Source organism: Oncorhynchus mykiss, chromosome 10, assembly GCF_057628025.1.
Source record: "Oncorhynchus mykiss isolate SJ-2025 chromosome 10, ASM5762802v1, whole genome shotgun sequence".
NCBI lineage: Eukaryota > Metazoa > Chordata > Actinopteri > Salmoniformes > Salmonidae > Oncorhynchus > Oncorhynchus mykiss.
The window spans coordinates 42,875,499-42,903,447 of record NC_143031.1 but is presented as its reverse complement, the minus strand read 5'-3'; the positions used below and the strand labels follow the sequence as shown (position 1 = coordinate 42,903,447).

At 41.5% G+C, this 27,949-nt stretch overlaps 1 protein-coding gene, 1 long non-coding RNA gene and 1 pseudogene across 3 annotated transcripts; 2 read left to right on the top strand and 1 right to left on the bottom strand.

Annotated features, from left to right (window-relative positions):
• Positions 1-487: 487 nt before the first annotated feature.
• LOC118966778 (uncharacterized) lies at positions 488-2,642 on the bottom strand. Its single transcript, XR_016483711.1, has 3 exons — positions 2,574-2,642; positions 1,857-2,232; positions 488-1,625 (listed from the first exon to the last, which is right to left on the bottom strand). It is a non-coding gene; the product is annotated as an uncharacterized LOC118966778 (long non-coding RNA).
• Positions 2,643-10,317: 7,675 nt separating this feature from the next.
• On the top strand, positions 10,318-13,593 carry LOC110534922 (cornifelin homolog B-like). Its single transcript, XM_036934573.2, has 5 exons — positions 10,318-10,401; positions 10,887-11,002; positions 11,146-11,181; positions 12,801-12,922; positions 13,137-13,593. Exons 2-5 carry the CDS (start codon positions 10,900-10,902, stop codon positions 13,254-13,256), a joined length of 381 nt encoding a protein of 126 aa, XP_036790468.2. The 5' UTR covers positions 10,318-10,401; positions 10,887-10,899; the 3' UTR covers positions 13,257-13,593.
• Positions 13,594-19,881: 6,288 nt separating this feature from the next.
• LOC110533933 (UDP-glucuronosyltransferase 2A3-like) lies at positions 19,882-27,514 on the top strand (annotated as a pseudogene). The gene is made up of 3 exons (XR_016484059.1): positions 19,882-19,993; positions 25,100-25,210; positions 25,823-27,514. The product of XR_016484059.1 is annotated as a UDP-glucuronosyltransferase 2A3-like (transcript).
• The last annotated feature ends 435 nt before the right edge of the window (positions 27,515-27,949 follow it).

Genomic DNA, 27,949 nt, shown 5'->3' with positions numbered 1-27,949 from the left:
TGATTTGAAATACCCTCAAATAAGAGGTGACATTCTGTACTGTCGCCTCATTTGAAACATTTGAGCTAGTTAAATGTTTTAGCTTCACTGTCCAAATAAATATGTAGGGGAGGGTACATCCACAAAGTTCTCTCAGATCTACATTTTGCCAAAAATAACACTTCTCCTCAAACCAAAAATGTTCTCATTGTCTTCAACAGTGATCTTGTGACTTAGGTTAATTTTCAAAGACTACCCAAAAATAGGTTCATTTCCAAAGACTACCCAAACAGGTTTTTATTCCAAATGAATTACTAGTCTGTACTAGTTGAGTGAGACAAAAGTTCTGGGCAGAGCACTGTCCCTTCGACTTTATCTCCATCTTGTGGTACTATCACTGTACAACAGCATATCACATTCCAAGAAGTATAATCAAGGTTTTACAATAACACATGCCACTTATTAGACTCTTTCATGCAAAGAGTAAAAAAACAAACACTCACTTTAGTATCAGTCCAAGCATATAATTTATTTTTGTTTTACTGAAGAATTGAATTACTGTAACTGGAGTTGAAGTAGGCCTAACCCTTTTAGTGACATAATTGTATAACTTTACAGCTATCGGGAAAAAGTCTTAGCCAAACTGACCAATGGTTCCATATCAAAACAATGTATTCCTCACAGCTCGGTCAGTCATGCACCAAATACCACATTTCTCCTCCATGTTGCGATCTACTTCATCATTCTGATTCGTAACTGGGTTTTACATGAACCACCAAAATGAATGATACTCCATACTCCAAGAGCAGAGGTAGGCAACTTGTCTGAATGTCATACGATTTTTATTTTTTTTAGACCAGATTAGATTATTATGGTGATTGGTGAAGGACATTGGACAAGAAGCTAATTAAAAAAAAAAATTTAAAAAGCGTTGTCTTTACACCTCTATTCAGGGATACATAGAAGTTCACTAGTTCACAGTGAGAACTCCTTTGTCTAGTAACTCAAGGGTAAAAATGAAATACATTACAACATAGGCAGGGTATAGGCTTACTAAGTTTCTAATTAGGACGTGCATGACAAATGAAAGTGTATCAGTGTATCTATCTATCATCTTTTAGAACAGATTTTACAGACACTTCACTTGCACCAAAACGAGACAGTGTTGTCGACCATCAAAGGCTAAAATAAAGTGTATTTGTCAAAATAATATGTGAAACAATGAAAAAGCATAGGTCAACTCATTTTTAAGGGGCAGGTCTTGATGGGTAGGGCCTTCTCGTGTGTGCTTATGTTTCAGACTGTCTGGCTCTAAATCTATCCAACTTGCTCCCCTCCCGTTCAAAACCAGAACAGCAGCAGAGATGCACCGTGTTCTCTCTATTTCCTAGGGACACCCACCTTCCCTCCGGGAAGAGCTAAACTACTGGTGATGCGCATGCTGCTATTGTAAACTTTGCAATGGGCACCTGAACTGGGTATGGTCCAGAACAAGTGGTACTCGCCTCAGAATTTCACAAATGTGCACGATAGCTTCTTGAGGTCTGGACAGTCTGACAGTGTTTAGGCAACAGGAGAGATATTGATTGATATGGGGAGGCCATTGTTGTTCATGACGTCATCCAAGTCCTCATCCTCTATCACCACTGTAAAAAAAAATATTATATATATATTAAAAGCAGGAGAAAAGACATACAAGGTGCGTCTGATTCTGTATAATCATACAATTAAAATAAGTACATATTCTGGTCAGACTAACTTGGTTATTTTATCGATAAACCTAGAATGAAACTATCTTTTAGACCAACTATATTTTCAGTTTCTTTCGTCTCAATTCTCGTTCCTTATCTTTTGCTTGCTTCATCTGCCGCACTCACCTCTCTTCGAACGTCCTATTTGCCCTAGCTTCGGGGCCCGTTGGCCTCGTCTCCGCTGGGGGGAGTCAAAGCTCAGCACACCCCTGTTGAATCGACTCCCCAAACCAGGCACCTCACCAGACTCGAGTGGGATTACTGAGCTGGGCTGGAGTACGCCAGAGGGGGGTAGAAACTCGGGTATTCCCGCTATTCCGTACATTTCCAGTGGTTGAGGTGCGCTTTCGCGGTTCTTTCGGTTTTTCTCTGTCTCTAGAATTCTCGACACCTCAGCAGCGTCCGAGCGCTGCTTCTCCTTGTCCTTGCTTCCACAACAGTACAGCATGCAGGATACCGGCAGATATTTTAGTGTTGATGAGATAAATGTCGTTGTTCTTGGCTGAAGACGTAGTTAAAATGGAGAATGTGGTACATAACAAAACTCATAAAAATCAACTGAATACATTTTTCACACTTTGCCGGCACAGTATCCCTGCTGATCCACAACACATTTCTGCCATAAATGTCAGACTATTAAATTACAACATTCTAGAGGCAAATTAAAACGAAAAATATCAGCTCGTGAAACTGTCACACTAAATTTGTTGACGTCTGCAGACCAAGACGCTTGCTCGACCATTGCGCAAAACTTATCCCAAATTCATTTCCCCATCAATACTGTTTCAGCATGATTCACTTTTCAGTTAATCTGGTAAAATATTGGTGTACATTATTTCAAACCTTTTATATAACTAGTGGTCACTGAAGAGAGTCCTCTTCACATAGCCCCCAATTGCGATGTGTTGTTGTGATTTTACAGTTGAACATATGCCCACTCCCAGTACGCACAGTTTCGACGTCTTAAAGGTGTAGACCGTCAATGATAAATGCGTTATTACCATCCGGGATTTCCCAAACCCGCACCTGATAGCGTCATGATGAACGAATTGAAGTTGCAGGAATTGTGGCAACATGTAAAATAAAATAAAATAAAAAATCGATGTATGAGTATGAGATTACTCACACACTCGTATTTATGGAATTCCATTACAAACAGGCAAATAATAAAGAGACTAAAGAGGTTGTGAATCTGATCATAGTCACAGCATTAAACAAGTGCCTCCATTTAGCTGACTGGGTGGAGTTAGAAGAGACATTGTTCGGGCAGACACAGTCACAGAATAGGCCTGCATATTTCAGACATCTGGCCTTATTCATTTAGATGTGTTAAATTGGTCTTTCTGTTTGTATGAGTCATCAAACTTCTCTGGTGAAGGTAATATCCTGCTTCGCATGGTGAGAGAATGTTGGAAAGACTTGGTGTAGTACATTGCAGGACTAGCTGTTTTATTGTTGTTGTTGCAACACACTAATGTCCAACATGTCTGTCCATTCACTCCCCTGCTGCAATTATAGCCCACGTGTGAAAGGTTTGTCAAAGTAGTAGGACAGTTCTGTTTGATTATCACATCTCCATTATTAATGTCCTTCCTGGACATCCTCAGTTCCTGGAAATGAGAGGTCGATAAAAGGGGAAAATGCAATCAAGTGTTTTGGTGTTGTGACCCTAATATCTTCCTGAACATGTTGGGTGCACAAGAGTTAAAATTCTAATCAACATTTTTTAAGTCACTAATAAAATTATTATGAGGTAAGTTGATCAAATATTTGGTCATGTAGAAACATTTATTTATAATCAGTTACCCTGGTACGCCCCTTTTCTAAAAACAACATACTTGTACCAGCAATTGGACATTGTTCTTAGGTCAGACTAGTTACCCAGCCTGGTTTCTTTTACTTTTACATCCTTTAGCAGTCACTATTATCCAGAGTGACCTATAAGAGCAATTAGGGTTAAGTGCCTAGTTGATCTGGGGATTTGAACCAGCAACTTTTCAATAACTGGTATAGCACTCTAAACCGCTAAGCTACCTGCTTAGCAGTTAAGAATAGATGCAACATAGTAAACATAAATCAGGGACACCAAAATTAGTACGATATTTAACACGAACGACTAGCAACCCAAAGGTTGTGTGTTCGAATCTCATCACAGACAACTTTAGCATTTAAGCAACTTTACAACTACTTTCAACTTTTTAGCTACTTTGCAACTACTTAGCATGTTAGCTATCCCTTGCCCTAACCCAGGGGTGCCCAACCAGTCGATCGCAATCTACAGGTCTATCGTGGAGTGCTTGCCAGTTGATCGTGAGATGATTATATATCTACTAAAATTCAGCCACACAATGCCTATAATCTCTGTTTTAATGTTTCGACAATCCTCCATTCACAGCAATGTCTGAAAAGTCACGTGATTTACGTAAAATAGGACCCGTCCCTGCCCACTTATTTACGTATGCTTAGTCAGATGCAACCCGCCAACTCCAAGTCGAGGTAACAGTGATGCCAGGCAGGTAGCTAGCTAGCAAACTTTGTAGTCAGATTCGTTGTTAAATTGTTCTTAAGTTGTGTGGTCGACAGCACCAATAATGAGTGAAGGGAAGAATACAAAGAAAAAACAGAAAATGGGTCATTTCCACAAATAATTATTTTATTTTATTATTATTTTTTCGTCAAGTCAAACTCAAAATATGTGTGTCTCATCTGCCAAAATAGCATCCTTAACCCAAAGAAAAGTAGCATAGAACAACAGTTTAAAACCACACAAAACCCAGGAAATAGATTTTCCAGCAAAGACTGAATTACGAAGAAGAAAGGTACAAAAACTAAAAAATCAACTGACAGCGCAGGCGGCAACATCTTATCGTGTGAGTCGCGTTCTTGTTAAGCATAAAAAGTCATTCAAAGATGGGGAGGCAATCGATGAAGCATTTATTGTGGCTGCCATCAATAACATTCAGTTGTCCAGAAAACGGTGACAAGAAGATGCGAGGGAATAGCAGAGAACCTCGAGAATCAACTGAAGAAGGATATTGACAACTGCAAGTGTTATTCCCTCCAGTTTGACGACTCCACAGATATGGTAGATGTGGCACAGTTATGCATTTAAAAAAAATCATTATTATTTTATAAATTTTACCCCCTAATTTCATGGTATCCAATTGTTAGTAGTTACTATCTTGTCTCATCGCTACCACTCCCGTACGGGCTCGGGAGAGACGAAGGTCAAAAGCCATGCGTCCTCCGGAACACAACCCAACCAAGCCGCATTGCTTCTTAACACAGCGCGCATCCAAACCGGGAGCCAGCCGCACCAATGTGTCGAAGGAAACACTGTACACCTGGCTAGTGTGCACTGCGCCCGGCCCGCCACAGGAGTCGCTAGTGCGCAATGAGACAAGGATATCCCTATCGGCCAAGCCCTCCCTAACCCGGACGACGCTAAGCCAATTGTGCGTCGCCCCATGGACCTCCTGGTCGCAGCCGGCTGCGACAGAGCCTGAGCTCGAACCCAGAGTCTCTGGTGGCACAGCACACAAGGGGCAAATATATTTTTCAAGCTTTTATGAGGTTTGCTAACAAATTCCAAATGCCCATTTTGTAAGCTTGTTTTCATTCCTACCAATGGGGCATCCGCTATGGTAGGCCGCATTAGTGGGTTCGTTGCCTTGTGCAAACAGGATGATTCTTTCCCGGATTTCCTTAGTTATCACTGCGTAATTTATCAGCAAGCTTTGTGCATAAAGATGTTAAACATGAAAAAAGTGATGGATGTTGCAATGAAGATTGTGTGTTCTACTCAAGCAAGAAGCCTACAGCGGAGGCTATTTCGGGCTCACTTAGAAGAGACTGAAGCGGAGCACACAGGCCTGCTGCTGCACACAGATGTGCGGTACATTTTATACATTTTTAGGGAGATTCAGTGACTTGATGCCTGAAATCAAGGAGTTTCTCAAGGTCTCCAAACATGCAGAATATGCACAGCTAGAGGACACACAGTGGCTCCTGGATTTAGCTTTTCTCACTGACCTAACTTACATGCTTAATGAATTCAATGTAGAGCTGCAAGGAAAAGGCAAACGTAATCGACATGATCTGCTCTGTGAACACTTTTAAATGGAAACTACAACTGCTCACAAGAAAGCTGCAACGTAAGGACCTGCACTTCTTTCAACACATGCATTCAGAACTTGAACGTCAGGGCAAGGACACAGCACAGCTTGACAGTGCATGTTATGTGGAGCAAGTCCAGAGCATCTTATCTGAGTTTGACAGCCGTTTCACTGACTTTGCATCACTTGAGCCTATTGCCACTTACAGTATATGTGCTTTCCGTTTGGCACAGACATAAATCTGGAGGTCATTGAATCCAAAATGGAATCACCGTTTCAGTTGGACACAACAATAGCAGAAACTAAATTTCTCACCCTTCAAAATGACATTCAGCTGAAATCCAGGTCAACCACTGTGAAAGGAAGAGTTCAGGGAGCTACTGCTAGAGGAGAAGTATACCAACATAAGACGATGTGCTCTCAACGTATCAGCCCTTTTTGGATCAACCTACCTCTGTGAATCTGCATTTTCTCACATGAAGATAACAAAGTCTAAGTACAGACCTACTATGTCTGGTGACCACCTTGTGGCCTGCATGAGACTTGCAACAAGCTGCTACAGCCCTGACTATGAAACCTACTTGCCTTCACACAATGCCAAAAGTCACACTAAGGTAGGAAATTAAATGAGTTGCACTTATTTGTGGAAAACATGTTATTGGTCCAAATTATATTTGGGTACCAAATAGGTATCATAGCAGCAGGTCCATAATCAGCGATGTGTTGCGTTTCATACATTTTGTTGGTTAGTTTAGATTTAGAGACTGGTAGATCTCATCAGGCTGGCTGACAAATGAAAAAGTAGATCTCAAGTCAAAGAAGGTTGGGCACAAATGCCATAACCCTAACCCCTTAACCTACAGTATGGCATAACTACCGTCATTACGGTCTAAACTTGCTGTAGACTGGCTTAAACAATAAATATAAATAAACAAAGTCCACAGTCTCTCTGACTTATAACTTGACTGGAAACTCCACGGAAGAAAGCAAGCTGTGGCTTCTTCCACTGGAATTGTGATACAGAGAACTTTAAGTGAAATTATCTGTCTGTAAACAATTGTTGGAAAAATTACTTGTGTCATGCACAAAGTAGATGTCCAAACCGACTTGCCAAAACTATAGTTTGTTAACTAGAAATATGTGGAGAAAAACAAGTTTTAATGACTCCAACCTAAGTGTATGTAAACTTCCAACTTCAACTGTAGACAAGATCTCCGACAGTGTAAGTCCTCTCTCATATATTTTATTTTGACTCTGCTGAGCTGCTTTGAAATGCTCCCTTGCAGTTCTTTGTGCTTCCTTTAGACCTTCTCCAGGTTGTAGAGGAACGCTGGGCCTTCCATCCTGTCATACTTTACCTCTGCTGCACCAGACCAGATATCCTGAGGTTGATGGATCTCTCTTCCAAGCATCAGTCGGTTTGGAGTGAACCCAGTGATTGCCTAAAGGGAGCTGGGGTACGCTGATGTCAGGAGCTGCAAGTGTTCATCCCAGTTTTGCTGATTCTGGTCCACGTAGCAGCAGATCATCTGGAGTAGTATGCGGTTGAACCGCTCAACCTAACCGTTGGAAGCCGGATGATAGGGGGTTGTCCTTGTCTTTGAGATCTGCAAGAGCCTGCACACACTCTTGAACCGAAAACTTGGTCTGTGTGCACCTCGAGTTTGGCATTGAAGTAATATACCAGTCTCTTAGTAGCTGTTTTAGCTCGTTTGTCAGGAACAGGAAAAGATTCAACCCACAGAGTAAACTGGTCGATGATGTTGAGGATGTACTTGTTTCCGGAACTGGATCCTGGAAATGGGCCTAGCATGATCACATGGAGACGATCCAGAGGTGCTCCAGCTGTTAGTTTGAATCTTGGCTCTTTTAATGGGACCTGCAGATTTATGAGAATTGCAGTGCTGACATCTCTCTATAAACAGGTGGACATCTCCTCCCATTCCATACCAGTGGTAGCTCTGGTGGAGAAGGGTCGTGGCAAGCTCTGACAGGTCGTTGCAAGCTTGCAACACTTCAGTCTGCATTGAGGCTGGCACCAGCAACAATGAAGATGGGCTGAGTCCGCCAGCTTTCTCCCAGTGGTAGTAGAGAACACCTTGGCATAGTTCAACTTGAGGACAGCACAGCCAGTACTTTCTTAGTGCAGGGCTCTCCAGGGTAACTTGATCCTTAGATTACATCAGCTTCAGTCCGTAGCTGTGAAGGGATTGGAAGACATCTGCAAGCCGTTCTAGGCTCTCGTCAACTCTTCTCCCCAGGATGATGGTGTCATCCAGATAGAGCAGTAGGAGTTTCCCATTAGGGTCCACAGAGGACGAGCTCCATGGCCCTCTGAAACGTACTTGGGGCATTGCAAAGGCTGAATGGTATACAGGTGTATTGGTAGAGCCCATATCTAGTGATAAACACCGTCTTCTCCCGGTCCTTTTCATCGACTGTTCTCTGCCAATACCCGGATTGAAGATCTAATGTGGAGAAAACATTTGCTCCGACAAGGATGTCAAGACACTCTTCAATCTTGGGCAAGGGGTATGCATCCTTGGCTGTCAGGTTGTTGAGGCAGCGGTAATTGACACACCAGGGGACTCCACCATCCTTCTTACAAGCTAAGATGACGGGGGATACCCACTCTGAGGAGGATGGTGTGATGACACCTGCTTCCAGCATGGCTTTGAGGCACGTTTCCTCTTCTCCTTGGAACCCAAGAGTTGTCTGTCAAACATGTTGACGTACTGGCCTAGCCACTCCAGTGTCTATCTTGTGGGTGACAGCAGACATGTAACCTAAGTCAGTGTTGGTCATTTCAAAAAGGGACTTGTACTCCAGCAGGAGCTCAATCATCCTATGTTGTTGTTTCCCACTGAGTTTGTTGCTTGAAGCAGCAAACATGGCCCGGGGATGTTCAGGTAGGTCTGTGGCAGCAGTCACTCTTCTCATTTCTGGTCGCTGGGCACTTTCTGCTCAGCTGGACAAGATGGACTGGAGGGGTCATCAGTGAATGTTTCGACCAGGAAACCAAGGCAAGCTCCTCTTGGTAGAGTGGCCTTGTTGCTCGAAAGGTTGCAGAGCCTGACAGGCACCCTCTGCTCCATGGTTGTGACGACACTTCTGGAGGACACTGCTTCGTTGATACTTAGAGGCTCAGATACAGTAGAGACACCGGGCTTTGGATGGTCAACTTCACCCCAGACTAAACATTCACATTTTGGTAGGAAGGTTGTGTCTTTCTCCAGGAGCACCCGAGCTACGAAGTAGTCTGGTCTGTCGCTTCCAACGATTTTGTCAGGCAAAAGTTCCCCCTCGATGAAGACTCTTCCATTGGCATGAATAGTTACATTTGCAGCTCTCAACAGGTCCAGGCTGAGGAGGAAAGTGTCATGTATAGGGGCCATGTACACCTCCCATTCAAAGCTCCTGGTGCAGATCTTAAATCTAAGTTTCAGTCCACCCATGGCAGTCATGTCTTTCCCCGACTCAGCATTCCAAAGGAGTTTCTTCTTGAGTGCTGTCTGCTCACTCACAGGGAACTGCTGGTAAAGGCTCTCAGAGAGGATTGTTGTTTCAGCTCCAGTTTCTACAACAGCTTGGACTGGGATGCCGTTGACTGTCAGAGATATCTGCAAACTTGGCCCTCTGTTTGTAGTACAGCTGACTTGTACAGTAGGGGACTGGCTCCATTGGCTGACAAGCCCACCTGCAGAAGTAGCTTGGCCAAGTTCTTTACCACCCCGGGTATGGGGAGGGGTTAGGCTGAGGGGCCTCACACATTCTCTCCGGAAGTGTCCTTCCTCACCACATTGGTAACACGGCCCTGTAGCAGTGCGGGTGGGACTTGATGAGCGGACTCTCGTCCTGTTAACCTGCTGCAGTGCTAAACGTCCTTGTGTCTCCTCTCCTGACTCTCAAGACTGCTGCCCTCGAACTGCCTGAGAGAGTACTCTGGCAACTCCTAAGCGCACTTCCTCTGCAAATTCAACCGACGACTCCTTTGATTGGCAAAGCTCTCCCAACTTCCTTCTGACTGTGGGCGGGGGGTTCCACTGACCAAAAAGCTGGTTCAGCCGCTCCTTGAGAAGGTTATAGTCCTCCCGAATTTACTCAGGCAGTGAACATACATTTCTGATGGCTGTAGTGTAGCCGGTCAACCCGCTGAGCACCATTCCAGCCATACTTCCTAGCCTGCTGTTTGAATGGAACAGAAAGGACTCCTAATTTTAATTTCCATCGAACATGGCTAGCTTCGATTTTGTGTCATCCTGTGTGGTGTGATAGTTCTGGTGATTTGCTTTTACTATGTCATGTTACCCTTACTCTTTGACCTTAAGTAGCCTAATTGCCTCACCCTCTTTTTGACTCTGTTCTAGAGAGTCTAACCCTGACCTGGAAGGTTCAGGATTGACAGGCTGGTGCGGTTTCTAGGAATGTATCTGAGACATTACTTCATGTCAAATATTCCTCCACTCTTCCACAGCTCTTATTCAGAAAATCCTGTGTCAGACGTCAGTTCAGCTGATGTCATCAATGGTTCAGTCTCAAAGCTCTCTCTCTCACAGGTAAGAGGTGGCCATCTTTTTGATGTTCAGACTTTGACTATCAATGGACTTTTATTTTTTACATGTATTATATTTTATCAATAAACATTTTAAGATAAAAATGCACTTGTGAGATTCAATAAGGTTATATGGAGAGGAATCCTAGTTGTGTTTCAGATCATTTCTTTGGCTCCATAGTTTACTCTCTAATCCAAGTCATGTTTTATCAGTTATGGTTGAGATCTAATTTGATTATGTTTTCCTGATGGAAAAGGATGTTGTAATCATTCGGTAATAACAGAGGACCAGACACTTTTTGAATTATTTTTGGGGATTGAAGTTTGATGGAATGATTAATGAATGTGATATCTTTTGGGAATTAAGAATTGTCTGATTACTGACATTAGTTCTGTACAATGATGAGAACAGCTTAAGAACTGTCTCTCAAAGCAAACCAAAGCCATGAGTGGTTTATTGAAGATGTCCTCTGATCTCTGTCTTTGTAGGTAAGAAGTCATCATGCCTTCATTCGTCATCGATCAGCCTCTGCCCATCATGGAGTCCAAAGAGTCTGACCAGTGGAGTTCCGGAATCTGTGACTGCACCGATGACATGGCAGACTGTTAGTGTGTGTGTGCGCATGTGTTTGTGTGATCACATTTGTTTGTGTATATTTGTATGTAAGAGTATTAGTGCGCGTATCATTAAAATTCATAGTTTATGTAACTGTGTTTTCTCGATTGGTGCTTCATTCACTTTGGCCAGGCTGTTTTGGATTCTGGTGTTGTCCCTGCCATGCCTGTATACAGTGCCTTGCGAAAGTATTCGGCCCCCTTGAACTTTGCGACCTTTTGCCACATTTCAGGCTTCAAACATAAAGATATAAAACTGTATTTTTTTGTGAAGAATCAACAACAAGTGGGACACAATCATGAAGTGGAACGACATTTATTGGATATTTCAAACTTTTTTAACAAATCAAAAACTGAAAAATTGGGCGTGCAAAATTATTCAGCCCCCTTAAGTTAATACTTTGTAGCGCCACCTTTTGCTGCGATTACAGCTGTAAGTCGCTTGGGGTATGTCTCTATCAGTTTTGCACATCGAGAGACTGACATTTTTTCCATTCCTCCTTGCAAAACAGCTCGAGCTCAGTGAGGTTGGATGGAGAGCATTTGTGAACAGCAGTTTTCAGTTCTTTCCACAGATTCTCGATTGGATTCAGGTCTGGACTTTGACTTGGCCATTCTAACACCTGGATATGTTTATTTTTGAACCATTCCATTGTAGATTTTGCTTTTTGTTTTGGATCATTGTCTTGTTGGAAGACAAATCTCCGTCCCAGTCTCAGGTCTTTTGCAGACTCCATCAGGTTTTCTTCCAGAATGGTCCTGTATTTGGCTCCATCCATCTTCCCATTAATTTTAACCATCTTCCCTGTCCCTGCTGAAGAAAAGCAGGCCCAAACCATGATGCTGCCACCACCATGTTTGACAGTGGGGATGGTGTGTTCAGCTGTGTTGCTTTTACGCCAAACATAACGTTTTGCATTGTTGCCAAAAAGTTCAATTTTGGTTTCATCTGACCAGAGCACCTTCTTCCACATGTTTGGTGTGTCTCCCAGGTGGCTTGTGGCAAACTTTAAACGACACTTTTTATGGATATCTTTAAGAAATGGCTTTCTTCTTGCCACTCTTCCATAAAGGCCAGATTTGTGCAATATACAACTGATTGTTGTCCTATGGACAGAGTCTCCCACCTCAGCTGTAGATCTCTGCAGTTCATCCAGAGTGATCATGGGCCTCTTGGCTGCATCTCTGATCAGTCTTCTCCTTGTATGAGCTGAAAGTTTAGAGGGACGGCCAGGTCTTGGTAGATTTGCAGTGGTCTGATACTCCTTCCATTTCAATATTATCGCTTGCACAGTGCTCCTTGGGATGTTTAAAGCTTGGGAAATCTTTTTGTATCAAAATCCGGCTTTAAACTTCTTCACAACAGTATCTCGGACCTGCCTGGTGTGTTTCTTGTTCTTCATGATGCTCTCTGCGCTTTTAACGGACCTCTGAGACTATCACAGTGCAGGTGCATTTATATGGAGACTTGATTACACACAGGTGGATTGTATTTATCATCATTAGTCATTTAGGTCAACATTGGATCATTCAGAGATCCTCACTGAACTTCTGGAGAGAGTTTGCTGCACTGAAAGTAAAGGGGCTGAATAATTCTGCACGCCCAATTTTTCAGTTTTTGATTTGTTAAAAAAGTTTGAAATATCCAATAAATGTCCTTCCACTTCATGATTGTGTCCCACTTGTTGTTGATTCTTCACAAAAAAATACAGTTTTATATCTTTATGTTTGAAGCCTGAAATGTGGCAAAAGGTCGCAAAGTTCAAGGGGGCCGAATACTTTCGCAAGGCACTGTACATACAAGGGAGTACGGACAGTGTCGTTGTCTCCCTCTGCTGGACATCTTCGGCATCATCCCACCCGTCACAATGTCCATGAGGGTGTCCATGCGCCAGCGCTACGGCATCAAAGTAAGTACATTAAGAGTTGGCTGCTTCTGGAAAAAAACATTACATTACCGAACTGAAAAGTACATTATTATACACCACCAACCACCTACCTAGTGCACTGTGATATTCATAGCTTTAATAGTTAGTGATCATTTTCCCTTCTCTTTTCTGGTGCTTGGCCATTCCAATGTCTGCTATATGACCATTGTTGTAAATTTGCTGACTGTGTCTCCAGGGCACTATCTATAACGACTGTGTGAACGCCACCTGCTGCAACTGCTGTGTCTGGTGCCAGATGTCCAGAGAGATGAAGAGCCGCATCATCCCCATTGTCCTGGTCAGTGCTAGGAAGTAGGAACGGATGACCAACATGTTACCATAACCTCAATATCACCGTAGTCATCCCAATACAGCCATAACCTTTTTCAGAGTCATGTTTCTGTGTTTATAGAATGTATATTTATTCCTACATGCCCGAATTGTCAGATTGTTTGACAAGAAGTCATTGTAAACAGTGTATATTAAAACAATATTTATGCATGCTTAAAATGATGTATATACGTCATTCTATGAACTATTATGCCCCCAATAAGGACATATATTATAAATGTTTTATTCTATAAAATATATATATAAAATAAATATATTTACAAATGCTAACATTTTTCCTTCCTGTTATCTCTGTTCATCTCTGTTTGTTTGAATATCTTCATATATGTATTTTGTGTAGAGCGAGACGGTACGAAACACAGTTTAGTTTGAGTTAAGTCAGATATCTCTTTCTCCATCTCTCTCCCTCTCCCTCTTCTCTTATCTCCATCCATCCGTTGGTGCTGGATTGAGGTGAGCGCTTTTCTCCGTGATGGATCGCCGCGATGGATAAGCCGAGTTTCAATAGGCACAATCTTAGTTACAACACCCTTCTCATTATCTCTCTCTCGTTGTAATTTTGCAGTAGGCCTTGTTACAGGCTTTGGTTTAACCATTTATATTTAGAGGTTGAACATTAGCACCTTGGGCACACCGATTGGCATCACCTCATTAGTCAATATGTATTACATCTGTGCTAGCTTGTCATCTCGTTAGTCAGAAGGTGTTTCAGCTGTACTTGCACAGGTGATATTTAAGAGTGGATGGCTCTACCTATTTGATTTCTAAAATCTCTGTTTTCATTTTGCTCTCCTTTTTTGTTTGCTTCCTGTCTTTAAATTGTGTGGGTTTTAATTTTGTTTGCCTCTACTTGGGCAAATTTAGTGGGCGTTCATGGTGGGTGTCTTACAGTTGGGTTACAGTTGTTGTTGCTCGTCAACTTTCAGTGGACACCATCGAGTGTCTTTCAGAACCCCTCCTGTTTCGTTTTGGTTGTTAGTGACTCTGTTAGTTTCCCCTTCTGTTCGAGCGACATCTTTTGGTTTCTTGCTAGGGAACGTAACAGCCTACAAAGAAAAGTGCACTATTTCATAACAACGTATTCCTAGGCAGCATGAGAGTTTCAAGTTTGGGGAAGAGAGAAAATGCATCCTACAATTTCTACCAACCTGCGAGCCATTTTTTGTGGAATAGTTTAATTTCAATAACTTTTTACTTTCTTAATCATTGTATCGTGATTAATAATACAAAATCAGAATTAAAATGAGAAAGCTAAGTTCAAATTCCACTAATGCGAGAGCACCAGCCTCTGCCATGTGGACACATTGATTTACCAAGAGCCATTGGCAGCTAAAGAAGTAGGCTAGGCCAATGTATCAGTAGGCCTATAACCTCCATTGTCAACTGAGTCAAAATACATAAAGCCAACAAATAAACAGAAAACATCGTGATGAAAATACAGGTTCTTTAAATCACATTAATCTCTATTCCTCCTGTCTGGCTCCCTTTCTATCTGTCTTAACGTTTGCTATCGCTAGTGAAGTGCAATATTGTATGAAATCAATCAAATGAGTGTGAGTCCGGCCCAATTACTGTGCAGAAAACATTAAAGAAACACCTTCCTAATATTGAGTTGGACCCCCCCCCCACTTTGGCCCAATTACTGTGTACAAAACAAAAAACATTGTCCTAATAAATAATAAGTTGACTGCATGCCCTTTGGGTGGTGGACTATTCTTGATACATAGAGGAAACTGTTAAGTGTGAAAAAACTAGTGTGCCTAGCACCAACTACCATACCCCGTTCAAAGGCACTTGAATCTTTTGTCTTACTCATTCACGCTCTGACTGGCACACAGACATAATCCATGTCTCAATTGTCTCAAGGCTTAAAAATCCTTCTTTAACCTGTCTCCTCCCTGTCATCTACACTGATTTAAAGTGGATTTAACAAGTGATATCAATAAGGGATCATAGCTTTCCCTTGGATTCACCTGGACAATCTGTCGTGGAAAGAGCAGGTGCTCTTACTGTTTTGTACACTCAGTGAACACTACCGGTAAAAAGTTTTAGAACACAAGGGTTTTTCTTTATTTTTACTATTTTCTACATTGTAGAATAATAGTGACTACATCAAAACTATGAAATAACACACATGGAATCATGTAGTAACCAAAAAAGTGTTACAAATAAAACATGTTCTATTTGAGATTCTTCAAATAGCCACCCTTTGCCTCATGACAGCTTTGCACACTCTTGGCATTCTCTCAACCAGCTTCATAAGGCAGTCACCTGGAATGCATTTCAATTAACAGGTGTGCCTTCTTAAAAGTTAATTTAACTGGAATTTATTTCCTTCTTAATGCATTTGAGCCAATCAGCTGTGTTGTGTCAAGGTAGGGGAGGTATACAGAAGATAGCCCTATTTGGTAAAAGACCAAGTCCATATTATGGCAAGAACAGCTCAATTAAAGAGAAACGACAGTCCATCAATACTTTAAGACATGAAGGTCAGTCAATCCAGAACATTTCAAGAACTTTGAAAGTTTCTTCAAGTGCAGTCGCAAAAACCATCAAGAGCTATGATGAAACTGGCTCTCATGAGGACCGCCACAGGAATGGAAGACCCAGAGTAACCTCTGCTGCAGAGGATAAGTTCATTCGAGTTACCAGCCTCAGAAATTGCAGCCCAAATAAAAACTTCACGGAGTTCAAGTACCATTTCAAAATATACTCAAGACACATTATCTTCACACATATATTAGATGCATTGCATTTCACTGACAGCTTCAAATTGTTGGCTTCCCAACTAGGCATATAGGCTTGAAACATTCCACCGCTTTAAAAGAAGCGGTGGAAATCATGCTGTCTGGAAAAGTACTTTGAATTATTATTTATTTCTGTATAGAGTAATTAAGCCTACAGTGCCTTGCGAAAGTATTCGGCCCCCTTGAACTTTGCGACCTTTTGCTACATTTCAGGCTTCAAACATAAAGATATAAAACTGTATTTTTTTGTGAAGAATCAACAACAAGTGGGACACAATCATGAAGTGGAACGACATTTCTTGGATATTTCAAACTTTTTTAACAAATCAAAAACTGAAAAATTGGGCGTGCAAAATTATTCAGACCCCTTAAGTTAATACTTTGTAGCGCCACCTTTTGCTGCGGTTACAGCTGTAAGTCGCTTGGTGTATGTCTCTATCAGTTTTGCACATCGAGAGACTGACATTTTTTCCCATTCCTCCTTGCAAAACAGCTCGAGCTCAGTGAGGTTGGATGGAGAGCATTTGTGAACAGCAGTTTTCAGTTCTTTCCACAGATTCTCGATTGGATTCAGGTCTGGACTTTGACTTGGCCATTCTAACACCTGGATATGTTTATTTTTGAACCATTCCATTGTAGATTTTGCTTTATGTTTTGGATCATTGTCTTGTTGGAAGACAAATCTCCGTCCCAGTCTCAGGTCTTTTGCAGACTCCATCAGGTTTTCTTCCAGAATGGTCCTGTATTTGGCTCCATCCATCTTCCCATCAATTTTAACCATCTTCCCTCTCCCTGCTGAAGAAAAGCAGGCCCAAACCATGATGCTGCCACCAGCATGTTTGACAGTGGGGATGGTGTGTTCAGTGTGATGAGCTGTGTTGCTTTTACGCCAAACATAACGTTTTGCATTGTTGCCAAAAAGTTCAATTTTGGTTTCATCTGACCAGAGCACCTTCTTCCACATGTTTGGTGTGTCTCCCAGGTGGCTTGTGGCAAACATTAAACAACACTTTTTGTGGATATCTTTAAGAAATGGCTTTCTTCATGCCACTCTTCCATAAAGGCCAGATTTGTGCAATATACGACTGATTGTTGTCCTATGGACAGAGTCTCCCACCTCAGCTGTAGATCTCTGCAGTTCATCCAGAGTGATCATGGGCCTCTTGGCTGCATCTCTGATCAGTCTTCTCCTTGTGTGAGCTGAAAGTTTAGAGGGCGGCCAGATCTTGGTAGATTTGCAGTGGTCTGATACTCCTTCCATTTCAATATTATCGCTTGCACAGTGCTCCTTGGGAAGTTTAAAGCTTGGGAAATCTTTTTGTATCCAAATCCGGCTTTAAACTTCTTCACAACAGTATCTCGGACCTGCCTGGTGTGTTCCTTGTTCTTCATGCTCTCTGTGCTTTTAACGGACCTCTGAGACTATCACAGTGCAGGTGCATTTATACGGAGACTTGATTACACACAGGTGGATTGTATTTATCATCATTAGTCATTTAGGTCAACATTGGATCATTCAGAGATCCTCACTGAACTTCTGGAGAGAGTTTGCTGCACTGAAAGTAAAGGGGCTGAATAATTTTGCACGCCCAATTTTTCAGTTTTTGATTTGTTAAAAAAGTTTGAAATATCCAATAAATGTCGTTCCACTTCATGATTGTGTCCCACTTGTTGTTGATTCTTCACAAAAAAATACAGTTTTATATCTTTATGTTTGAAGCCTGAAATGTGGCAAAAGGTCGCAAAGTTCAAGGGGGCCGAATACTTTCGCAAGTCACTGTATATCATTTTGGCAAATTTATTTCACTTTGCTTTAGGCTGCAGTGATACTGTTACCGAATTTTGTCCTATGCTTAGGCTACTTATCACATTAGAAATTGTATTTCATTGTTAGCCTGCAACTACTTAATTATAAAGAGGATTTTCCCCCCTGCACTCAGCACCCTCTACTCAAAACATCTTCCTGCACTCAGCACCCTCTACTCAAAACATCTTCCTGCACTCAGCACCCTCTACTCAAAACATCTTCCTGCACTCAGCACCTTCTACTCAAAACATCTTCCTGCACTCAGCATCCTCTACTCAAAACATCTTCCTGCACTCAGCACCCTCTACTCAAAACATCTTCCTGCACTCAGCACCTTCTACTCAAAACATCTTCCTGCACTCAGCACCCTCTACTCAAAACATCTTCCTGCACTCAGCATCCTCTACTCAAAACATCTTCCTGCACTCTGCACCCTCTACTCAAAACATCTTCCTGCACTCAGCACCCTCTACTCAAAACATCTTCCTGCACTCAGCACCCTCTACTCAAAACATCTTCCTGCACTCAGCATCCTCTACTCAAAACATCTTCCTGCACTCAGCACCCTCTACTCAAAACATCTTCCTGCACTCAGCACCCTCTACTCAAAACATCTTCCTGCACTCAGCACCCTCTACTCAAAACATCTTCCTGCACTCAGCACCCTCTACTCAAAACATCTTCCTGCACTCAGCACCCTCTACTCAAAACATCTTCCTGCAGCTATGGCTTTACCCTTTTCTTTTCAGGACAACCAGGGCTACAAGTAGAACACAAAACATTTTGACATAAACAGTTGCATTCATTAGTTTTATTGACAGATAAAATTAAAATTAAAATAAAATAATGTACAAAAATAAAGTTTAAAAAAATAAAGCAAAAACCTGATAAAGTAAATGTATATGAATGCTGTAAGTACAGAAATGATTTGCCCACTGGGAAATGAATATCCAACCAGTCAGTGAGAACTGTCTGGAGTTTGGAGTTCGTGACAGCAACTATGTGAGCTTGTTACATGTGCATGTTCGCCAGAGTTTGTAGCTCAAACCATTCGGTCTCCTTCGGATTCTGCCCTTGTCTCCCAAACGCAGCTCTACCCTCGTTAATCACAGACTAATGGTATCTATGGATGCGGAAGGGATAAACACATCCAATTGTTCAACCCAGAAGTCTGTAGCTCAACCATACAATGTTTAAAAGGAGTTATAAGTCCAAAACGCACCGGCAATAAGGTGGGACTCATTGGGTTAAGCGTAATTCAAAAATATTTAACACGTTAGTAAACAGGTATGACTAAAATTGTGAGATAGTCATTCAGTGCTTGACAAATTGTGAGCCTATTAAGCTTGGTTGAATAACGGGTTATAAATTTACTTAAAATGGTCATAAGACAACCTCTTATTTCATCATGGAACCTTGCAAGGGTTTCACGGTTGAGGAACATTCTCACTCTTGGATGGGATGCATTGGTGCACTTATATATTTATCCCAGGAAATAAGGTATCACGCCACGATCTGCTCATCTTTGCAACGTGCTCAAAATAACGATGACGTGCCCACAATTTATGTTGATAGTGCATAGTGACAGTGTGCAAAATCCAGACATGAGATTAATATGAAAGAGAGTGTTGTAAAGGAGACACAAATGTCCACAAAGAGAGATGCAATTTGTTTGGCTTTTCGAATACAGAAATTGTGCTGAATGATTTAGCCTATAGGTAGTTAGCTAGCGTTTGCCAGCTATCTAGTCTGGTGTTGGCTAGCTAACTAACAATAGCTAGCTAGCGAACTACTTATGTTAAGCATAATACCCAAGCTAGCTAGCAAACATTAGCTGCTCTTTTTGGTAGGCCTACCAACTAGGCTAGCTAGTTAACTTAGTTAAAGAGGTTGTAGTTCTGAAAGTAGTGCTCATGAGCCAAAAGTGGTCCCCAAAATTGCGTACCACATCACATGTGTGCACCACATCATTGCTCTCTCTCGCTCTGCTGTATGTGCATCTTGCTAGCTGTCACTCAAATGTCGAGGGGCTGAATCTCATTGGCTGGAACTCAAATTGCTAGGGGCTGTCCCATGTGGGGGAAAATGGCGCCACACAGTTTCCAATAAACAGTCACTTTCAAACTAGGGATTTTGTGGCTAATTGAGGTAAAACAGTCATTCTGCTCATAGATTACGCATGTATGAACTAAATTCTGGAGCATGTCTTTAACATACAGAATATACTTTCTATGCCTTGACCGCTAACATTAGCTAGCTAGCTAGGTTAGCTAACTGGGCTCAATGGTCTTATCTTCCCTGAACCTTGTTCTCAGGGTATCTTTACGCAAGGGTGTTACATAAGACACACCCAGCATGTTAACATTAGCTAGCTAGCTAGCTACTTGTGTCAACACTAGTATTAAGAGTTGTTAATTTTCAATGTAAACACTAGCTAGCTTGTTAGTGTTAGCAAGCCCCATTATTAGTATAACGCTAGCTGGATAACACAACTGGAATAACTGCAGGCTATATGCCTAAACCCTAAATTATAGAAATCATAATAATGTCAAAATAAAGGAAAACCCTTGAATGAGAAGGTGTGTCCAAACGTTTGAAAGGTAGTGTGTATATATATATATATATATATATATATATATGTGGAGAAGGTTGTGTAGATCAGTATGAAACAAATCACATTAATTTAGGTTGAACCCCTGTGTGTCAGCTATGTCTGTGTACAGTATATCAGTCTCTCTGTTTGCAGCTCAGTAATGACTGTCTCTGCCTGTCAGTCAGTTTCTCATTAAGTCAGTCAGACTTAAATATCAATGTGTTTGTCTCTCCTTCCTGCTGTTAGGCTGCATATTTTCATGATTAACTTAAGTATTAGAGTGGAGTGCCACTGTGTAAGTAACCCATGCTGATACATACAGTTGAAGTCGGAAGTTTACATACACTTAGGTTGGAGTCATTAAAGGTGCAGTCAACTTAGTGTATGTACACTTCTGACCCACTGGAATTGTGATACAGTGAATTATAAGTGCAATAATCTGTCTGTAAACAATTGTTGGAAAAATGACTTGTGTCATGCACAAAGTAGATGTCCTAACCGACTTGTCAAAACTAAGAAATTTGTGGAGTGGTTGAAAAACAAGTTTTAAACAGCTTGGAAAATTCCAGAAAATGATGTCATGGCCTTAGAAGCTACTGATATGGTAATTTACATCCTTTTTAGTCAATCGGAGGTGTACCTGTTGATGTATTTCAAGGCCCACGTTCAAACTCAGTGCCTCTTTGCTTGACATCATTGGAAAGTCAAAAGAAATTAGCCAAGACCTCAGAAAATAAATTGTAGACCTCCACAAGTCTGGTTCATCCTTGGGAGCAATTTCCAAATGCCTGACTCAGTTACCCCAGCTCTGCCAGGAGGAATGGGCCAAAATTCACCCAAATTATTGTGGGAAGCTTGTGGAAGGCTACCTGAAACATTTGACACAAATTAAACAATTTAAAGGCAATGCTACCAAATACTAATTGAGTGTATGTAAACTTCTGACCCACTGGGAATGTGATGAAAGAAATAAAAGCTGAAATAAATCATTCTCTCTACTATTATTCTGACATTTCACATTCTTAAAGACAGGGAATCTTTACCAGGATTAAATGTCAGGAATTGTGAAAAACTGAGTTTAAATGTATTTGGCTAAGGTGTATGTACACTTCTAACTTCAACTGTAGGTATGTATGTCTGTATCTGCAGGAAGATGTCTGTTCTGACTGTCCAGGGGGGCCATTTTGTGACAATGATTGCATAACACCTTAGAGGCGTAAAACAAATTGTTTCTCCACCTCTCTAAAATGTATGTTTCTCTCCATTGCCTTGGAGTTGGTATTCATCTTGGCTATGTCATTATGTTACTCAACTCAACCCTCTCATTTGCATAGTATTTTCAAGCCGGCCTTGGTTCCGTCTTTTGGCCTTGTTAAAACTGATCCTTTCTGTATTTCCTGTTGCATCATGTGAATGATCCTTTTCATGGAGAAATAACTTAATCTGTCATCCAGACATTCATGGTGGCAGATAACCTACAGGTAGTCTACTACTACTATGAAAACAACAGTAGTAATCCAATGACCAGAGCAGCACATTGGCCCCTCAGATGATTCCCACTGGGCACACACTGGTTGAATCAATGTTGTTTCCACGTCATTTCAATGAAATTACATTGAACCAACGTGATATAGTCATTGAATTGACGTCTGTTCCCAGTGGCGGGCAGATAGGCATAGTGTGAATGCTGCTTGAGTCAAGGCATACTGTATATATCCGTCATTGGCCCAGTCTGCTGTTAATCTCCACTGCCACAATGCCCTCTCAATCAAACTACATTTGAATTTATCTCAGTTTAAACAGATCTGAACTGATCTGAACTTTATTTGTAAACGCACTTTCTCTACATTTATACTCAAAGCACCAACCTAATTCCAGTTGTAACACTTTTGTTTTCCGTTAATCAAAACGAAAGGCCCTCATTCAGGTTTTGCAGCTTTTGTGTGAGCTTTCTGTTAAGTAGCTTGCACACCTGCAGTTATTCCAGACATTTATACCTGCAGTTATTCCAGACATATATACCTGCAGTTATTCCAGACATATATACCTGCAGTTATTCCAGACATATTGTATTGTGCTTCATGACTAAGTCAAATTCGTCTCCTGTCATCCCAGCTAACAATTCCAGGGAGAGAGAATGTATTTGTAATGTAACCCGTAACCCGTAATGTTCCCCAGATGTTTGAGTGTCCAGTTTTCTATTAGTTAGGATGTATGGAAGCAAAAACCTCAACCATGTTTGGTGGGACGTTGATGGAAAATTCTTCTAACCCTCAGAAAACTGGAAACATGAATGTTCTTTGCAATGTTCTCACGAAACGTGTCTAGAACATGATCTTATATTCTGAGAACATTGCAAGCGACATGGCAACCACGTTGATGGAATATTCTCCTAAAGTCATGTTCTCAAATTGTTCAGAGAACTTTAAACAACAACATTGTTCTGTGGGAATTTCAGGACTTCAGCATAACGTTTCCTACAGGCTTCTTCATGGTTCCATTAAAAGTCATGTTCTCAAATTGTTCAGAGAACTTTAAGAAACAACGTTCTTAAGTAGAACCACATGGGAACGTGTGTGGAGTGTTCTGTGTAAGTACTGACATTTTCTTAGCACAATCCACACAAGTTCCCATGTGGTTCAATTTATTGTCATATTTTTACTAAATCCTGGGAACGTTCTCAGAACGTTCAGAGAATGTATGGTTCTCTTTTATGTCAGTTCATAGCAATATTCGGGGAGTGTTCTACAAAATAGAAGTGCGCACATAAACATCAATAAGCTTTAAATTCCATTCTCAGATGGTGAAGAAAACTTAACGAGCGTTCCGAGAATGTTCTAAGAATGCTATTTAAAAACATATGTGTTCCGTTCTCAGCATCAACTAATCCTGGTGCCACAGTGTACTAATTCAATTGATAGAGACCAGAACATCATAGGTTTGAATCTCACTGATGCTGTGTCACAATAAAAAAGAAATGTGTTCACATGATTAATGCCTAAGGAAATGCATTTCCATGTGTCCTATCTGTGCTTGGTTTTCAAAAAAGTGAACCCAAAATAAGCTAGCAGTGTTATTTAAAGTGTTATTGAAACATTCAGTGAAGGTTTTAACCTCCACATAACCCATAATTGAATTTCTCTGAGTGCTAATAAAAACCTCCCAGTAACCTTTCAAGTAACAAGAGTAAAACATTCTCAGAACCTCCATTCAACCTAAAAAATAATTGTTCCCAGAACAGTCAAAATGTTCACTTCTGTTCTCAGATTTTTTTTAAAAATATAAATTCAGTTTTACCAGTCAGGAAGCTTATGGCTTCGTTCCCACAAGCAATGTGAAACCAAAAACACACGTTCCCACAACTTCCAAGGAACCGAATGTGCTAGCTTGGTATAGATCCAAAAATGTTTCTTTGTAATAAAATCTATAAATAATTGATAATAGTGTAAAAAGGGTGCAGTTATTTTGTGGAAGATTTGGTCATATCTCTACAAGGTTACAGCTGGACTGTGAATGAGTAAACAGGAAGCCACAATTGTGTCACGCTGCTATACATTCCTGGCAACATTTTTATGAGTTTACTTCTGTACACTGTAAAAACAAAAAACTCTGAGGGGTGCGAACTAAATAGGATTTAGCAACTAGTTACTCACAGAACAAGTTTATTTTACCAAGACTCGCAATTTAAAATGCTATGTTGGCTTAAGATACATGAGTTTAATAAACATATTGCCCATTGTGCCTTTCAGCAACTACTTTATTTTATTCAATTTACTTGTTAAGGAACATTTACAATTCAAAACATAGATATCAGTTGAAATATGATGCTTTTAACCAAAGAGCAAGAATGGGGATTAAGTTCTCATTATTAGTGATATTTTTGCACCTGTTTATCTGGTTGGATAGATTTGACAGAACCCTCCATCTGGTCCATGATTGGACCATGACTGAAGTTAGAAAGGAAGTGGATTCTATTAGTAGAACAGTAATTCACTTGTATTTTGTATTTATTTTTTATCAGTCATCTGTCTATCACTTGCTATTTCCCAACTTGTTTCATTGACTCAGAAAAAGTGTTGGTCAAATGTGAATTACATGCAACACAAATGTTAGGTGAAGTTCAAAAAGAAGTGGAACTCACCTTGAATGATTTACAGCGCAGCCAATAATTAGGCTTGAACTTGACGCTGAAAAAATATTTTAAAAAGCCAAACCAACCCACAAGATGCCAGGTATGTCCTGCTAGAGCTCAGAGAACAATACAAAGTTGACATTTAGAGCCTGAGGAAGCATACTGCTGAGGCATGTTGAGGCAATATCATGTGAACATACAACTCAATATCAGCACAACAATTAAAACAATACTTATTTTGAAAATATTGAAGGCGTCCTGATGCTGCTACTCTATTTAGCTTTAATGTTACTTTTAGGTGGTTTAGGCTTGTTAACAGCATTCCAACCCCATCCATTTTTGTTCCCTCAACCATGCTGATGCTATGTAAACAAAAACAAAATCATTGGGTCACGAGTAAAAAGCCAACAATATGCATCATATGTAAAGTCTGTTGTATGTCGCTACTTCTGTGTTATTACAAGACATATTTTCCCCCACAAGAAAAGGACTATTAAGAGTGTTGTCTTCTGTGTCATTGTGTCTGCAGGCAGGTCTGATCACCATGCAGCAAATATCATAGTCCATCAGCAGGTGGCAGCACCTTCTCTGAAGGGCTGGAATACTGGCCTCTTCGACTGCTGTCTGGACATTCCTTCCTGTGAGTATCCATTGGAAATCATATCCCATCAGCCCCCCTGAGTATCCTTCACAAAGCCACCACTGCAACACTGATGAATAACAGACACAATCAGGCTATGACTGTTTTTACTCCTTGTAGTAAGAGTTACAAAACTATTTGTGTCTCAAAAGAGTGGTATTGTTGTTGCTCTCTCTGTTGATGAGGTGTGTCTGACTGTTTGTGTAGGTTGCTATGGTTTCTGGTGTTGTCCTTGCTTTGCCTACTCCACCTTAGAGAGTTTAGATAGACTACCTGTCTGCCTTTACTGGAGCTCATGGGCCCTACTTGGTTGGTTGCTTTTCAGGTGCACATCTGTGTGCCACCCGCAAGTCTGTCCTAGCTAGAAAAACCTCAACAACACAGCAATCAAAATCAACATACAGAATGTAACCATTCATTTGTAAGAATGATATAAAACATTGAAAGTTTATTTACAATTCATTCCAACCTTCCAAATATATATTATACACCATAAAATACTGTACTTGTACTACTGTTAAACATTGCATGATTTTTTTTGCTATTAAAAATAAATACACTTTTCTGTAAATTATTTCCATTTCCCATGACTACGATACTGTTTCTATTCAGGTGAAAGAAATGTCTGAACGTGTGCTGAAAGCCCTGGTCCTGCCCATCTTTGTCTGGCTCCTCCTATCGTTGTTGCTCCTCCTTCTCACACCAGCCCCTAGTTGCCATGGCAGCAGGATCCTGGTGTTCCCTATGGATGGTAGCCACTGGGTCAACATGGAGGTGCTGGTGAAGGAACTCAATGGGCGGGGCCAACAGATGACCGTCATACGACAGGCTGACAGCTGGTTTTGTCAGGGAGACCTCACCCCACTACACCTCAGTCACGGTGAAGCCGGAGGATACAGAGTTCGACCTTTTTGAGCAGGCTGTGCGTAATGTCCTGGAGGGACACAGGCCTGATCCAGATCAGAGAGCTGCTGACAGCGCCACCATAACCATGCTCTCCGGGCCCTGATGGCACAGCTCAAGGACTCAAGCTTTGACCTCATGCTCACAGACCTTGGCATGCATGCTGGTTTCATCTTAGCGAATTTCTTCAACCATGCTCTACAATGTGTACTGAATGAGCTTTGGAGAGGACCATTTCTACAAAGCCTCCTCTCCTATCTCGTATGTGCCTGTACCAGGCTCTGGGCTCACTGACAACATGGGTCTCCTCCAGAGATCACAGAACCTCCTACATTACATCATCAACCTCCTCCTGCTGTTCCAACCCATTTACAGTGACATACTGGATCAATATTCCCCCGAGGGAGTGACCTGCTGCCCATGCAGCAGTCAGGTGATGTGTGGCTGATGAGGGTGAACTTGTGTTTCAGTTTCTGTGGCCCAGTATGCCTAATGTGGTCTACATAAGGGGGTTCATGCAGAGCTCTGGGGAGCAGGGTGTAGTTGGGTTGTCCCTGGGAACCCTCATCTCTGCTCCAGCCTAAGGAGGTGACTGAGGCTGTCGCTGCCGCCTTCGCCCAACTGCCACAGGAGGTGGTGGGGAGGTTCATTGGAGAAAAACTGTCCTCTCTAGGGAACAACACCCTGCTGCTGGACGGCTCCTCCAGAATGACCTTCTGGGCCACCCAAAGACCCGTGCATTTGTGGCCCATGGAGGCACCAACGGTGTCTATGAGGCCATTTACCAAGGTGTCCCTGTGCTGGGCCTGCCTCTGCTGTTTGACCAGCAGGACAACCTGGTGCGTTTGCAAAGCCAGCAGGGAGGCCCGGTTGCTGGATGCAGCCATGCTCACTGAATGGGAGTTCCTGGAGGCGCTGCAAGACATCCTGAAGAACCCCTCTTACCAGCGCAGCATGGAGAGACTCTGCACCCTAAACCGGGACCAGCTTCTCCACGCCCTGGAGCGTGATGCCTTCTGGGTGGGGTATGTGATCAGGAACGAAGGAGATGCCCACCTGCGTACTGAGGCCTACAGCATGCCCTGGTATGTATGTGCTGGCTCTACTACCTTTTTCAGAGTGCTACTCAAACGAAGGTCCAAGAAGTCAATGCCCCAACCAGAGAACACAACCATAAGAAAAAAAGTAGAAAACACACAACTAGATGAAAAGAAAACAGAGAAAATGTCACATGCAGATAGGAAAAAACTGAGAAAACCCAGATAGTGAAGAGCAAAACACAAGAACCTGGGAGACCTGGTCCTAAGATACAGATGTTTTGATGTAGATTTAAAAAAAAGTCAAACAAAAGTTGTACTGTATTTCTCACTCACAATTCTCTGTGGATCATAATGCAAAAGGTGCTTCTACATCTGCATTGCTTGCTTTTGGGGGTTTTAGGCTGGGTTTCTGTATAAGCACTTTGTGACGTCTGCTGATGTAAATAGGGCTTTAGACATTGATTTGATTTTGATAAACAATACTGGTACATAATACAGGTTGCATAGTGCATTGTCCCATACATTTGATTGCTGTCACTTTCAGTTGTTTGCTGAAAGAAAGCTTATCTCACCAGAGACAAAATACCTGTCTAAAAAGTACAGAGCAGCATGGAACGTGCTGGAAATAAGATTGTCTAGTGTTGTTTTGTCCATGTTCTAAGACGAATCTAAAAGCAAAATGATATGTTGAAACTGATACATTTGTTTTTGAGTGCATGAATATAAAACAAATCATAATGGGATTTATGTATTTTAAGTCAATTCATGATGGCTTAACAATGCATCTAATAATATC